Consider the following 2,185-nt stretch of genomic DNA (forward strand, 5'->3'; position numbering starts at 1 on the left):
CTGATTGACACCCAAAATAAGTCTAAATGGTGGGTGTCAGAGGAAAACTTTTCGTGAGAGCAGGTTGTTTCACAGCTGCTGATTGCAGGGCTTCTTCTACCTTCCTCTGGAGAATCTAGACCTGGCCACTGGATCTACAAGTATGATCATCCAGTTTGGCAGGGCCTATCTTCCTATCAGTGCTCTAAATCCAAGCCTATGTTCTGGAGGATCTTCCTTGAGCTCCTGGGAATCTCTCGACTTGCGTTGAGAGCAGAAAGATGTCCCGCTACATATCATTTAGTCCCTGTTCTTTTTTTTCCTCCAGGAACCAAAGTTCCAAACTCCTTGGACCTGCCTGGTACATTATGTCAGCTGTCAATGACACCAAATTCATCTCCGCATCGTTCCTTCTCACTGGGATTCCTGGGCAGGAAGACATCCATCTCTGGGTCTCTATCCCCATCGGCTTCATGTATGTTATTTCGATAGTAGGAAATTCAGTCATTCTGTTCATTATAAAAACAGATCCAACCCTCCATGAGCCCATGTACATTTTCCTTTCCATGTTGGCCATCATTGACCTTGGCTTATCGATATCCACCATTCCGACAATACTGGGCGTGTTCTTGTTTAACTCTAGAGTGATCAACCTCGATTCCTGTTTTGCCCAGCTGTTCTTCATCCACTCATTTCAATTCACTGAATCTTCCATACTGTTGTTAATGGCCTTTGACCGCTTTGTTGCAATTCGTGACCCTTTGAGATATGCTTCTATCTTGACCCTTCCGAGAATAACAAAGTTGGGGTTTGTGTTTGTGCTAAGAGGGGTGGCTGTAGTATTCCCATTCCCCCTTCTCCTGAAACGGTACCGATACTGTCGAGACAATGTCCTCTCCCATTCCTATTGCCTGCACCAGGAGGTCATGACGATGGCTTGTGCAGATATTACAGTCAACAGCATCTATGGCTTGGTAGTTACCCTTTTAACGGTGGGGTTGGACGCGCTCATCATCTTCTTCTCTTATGTGATGATCCTCAAAACAGTGTTGAGCATCGCGTCCCATGCGGAGAGCCTCAGGGCCCTGAACACCTGCGTCTCCCACCTCTGCGCTGTCTTGCTCTTCTATGTACCAGAGCTTGGCCTAACTGTGATACATAGATTCTGGAAGGGCTCTTCTCCCTTGCTGCAGATTCTTCTGGGCTACATTTCCCTGCTAGTCCCGCCCTTGCTTAATCCAATCGTGTACAGTGTGAAAAGCAAACACCTTCGTGAAAGGGTAATCAGGGCATTCGTCAGGTGAAAGGTCTGTTCATCACATGCTAAGGACATGGGAGACAAAACACACAGTCTACAGCCACCATCACCTATTCCATCCTGGAGCTTCTTCCTCCAAGATCCTTCCCTCCCACTCCTCCTCTTTAACTAAGACTCCATGCTTTCCAGGTTGGAAGCCCGAGCTGGGCCACGATAAGAGCTGCCCAGGGAGCCAGAGCCTCAGATTGTCTCTGCATTTTACCCTCTAAATCCTAGAACCCAGGCTAAGTGGAGAATCTGGGAATTCTCACAGAAGCCAGAACTCCCAGAACAGCTCTTACCTGATGCTGGCCTGTCCAGGAGGTAGACCATGGAGGAGCAGGGGGAGGGCCTATTGGGAAGAGATGGGGAAGGGAGCAGAGCTTTGAGGGAAAAGGAAGAACAGGGAAGTGGCAAATTTGAACCAATGCTGACCCCAGCAAGGCAGACTTTGGAGGATTCCTGAGGCTGAAGAAATGCAGCCCTGTGTTGAGGGCTCTTGTTTTAGGCAACCCAGGCTGAGAGGAAGTCATTGGAAAGCCCATAGAGGCCAATCACCACTCCAGGAAGGCTGGTCCTTTGGTCTGGGCACTGCTCTGCAACAATATTGGCTGTCTTTGCACCTCTTCCTCACTGTGGTGGTGGGAGAATACATATATTCCAGGTTCCCAGATAATCTGAGAGCAGAACAACGTCCGTCTAACGTAGCTTTTTTGACATGTGAGATAGGTGAATGTAGCCAGGTAACAGCTGCCTGTTATTTTATAACCATTTTCTCCAATGCTTTGTGCTATTTACTAATAACCCTCTTTGTTCTAAGGAGGCTGAGGGTGACTGTATAGCTGTGGTCACAAGCACCTGAAGGGCAGAGAATGGGGTGTCCAGTCGGATCTGCTTAGGGATAGGCAT

General features: G+C 48.2%; 1 protein-coding gene across 1 annotated transcript; it reads left to right on the forward strand.

Moving 5' to 3' along the window:
* The first annotated feature begins 347 nt into the window (after positions 1 to 347).
* LOC102462761 (olfactory receptor 51G2-like) lies at positions 348 to 1,283 on the forward strand. The gene has a single exon (XM_006126574.5). It carries the CDS (start codon positions 348 to 350, stop codon positions 1,281 to 1,283), a length of 936 nt encoding a protein of 311 aa, XP_006126636.5.
* Positions 1,284 to 2,185: the final 902 nt, after the last annotated feature.

This window comes from Pelodiscus sinensis, chromosome 1 (genome assembly GCF_052426305.1).
Source record: "Pelodiscus sinensis isolate ZL-2025 chromosome 1, ASM5242630v1, whole genome shotgun sequence".
In the NCBI taxonomy this organism is placed as follows: domain Eukaryota; kingdom Metazoa; phylum Chordata; order Testudines; family Trionychidae; genus Pelodiscus; species Pelodiscus sinensis.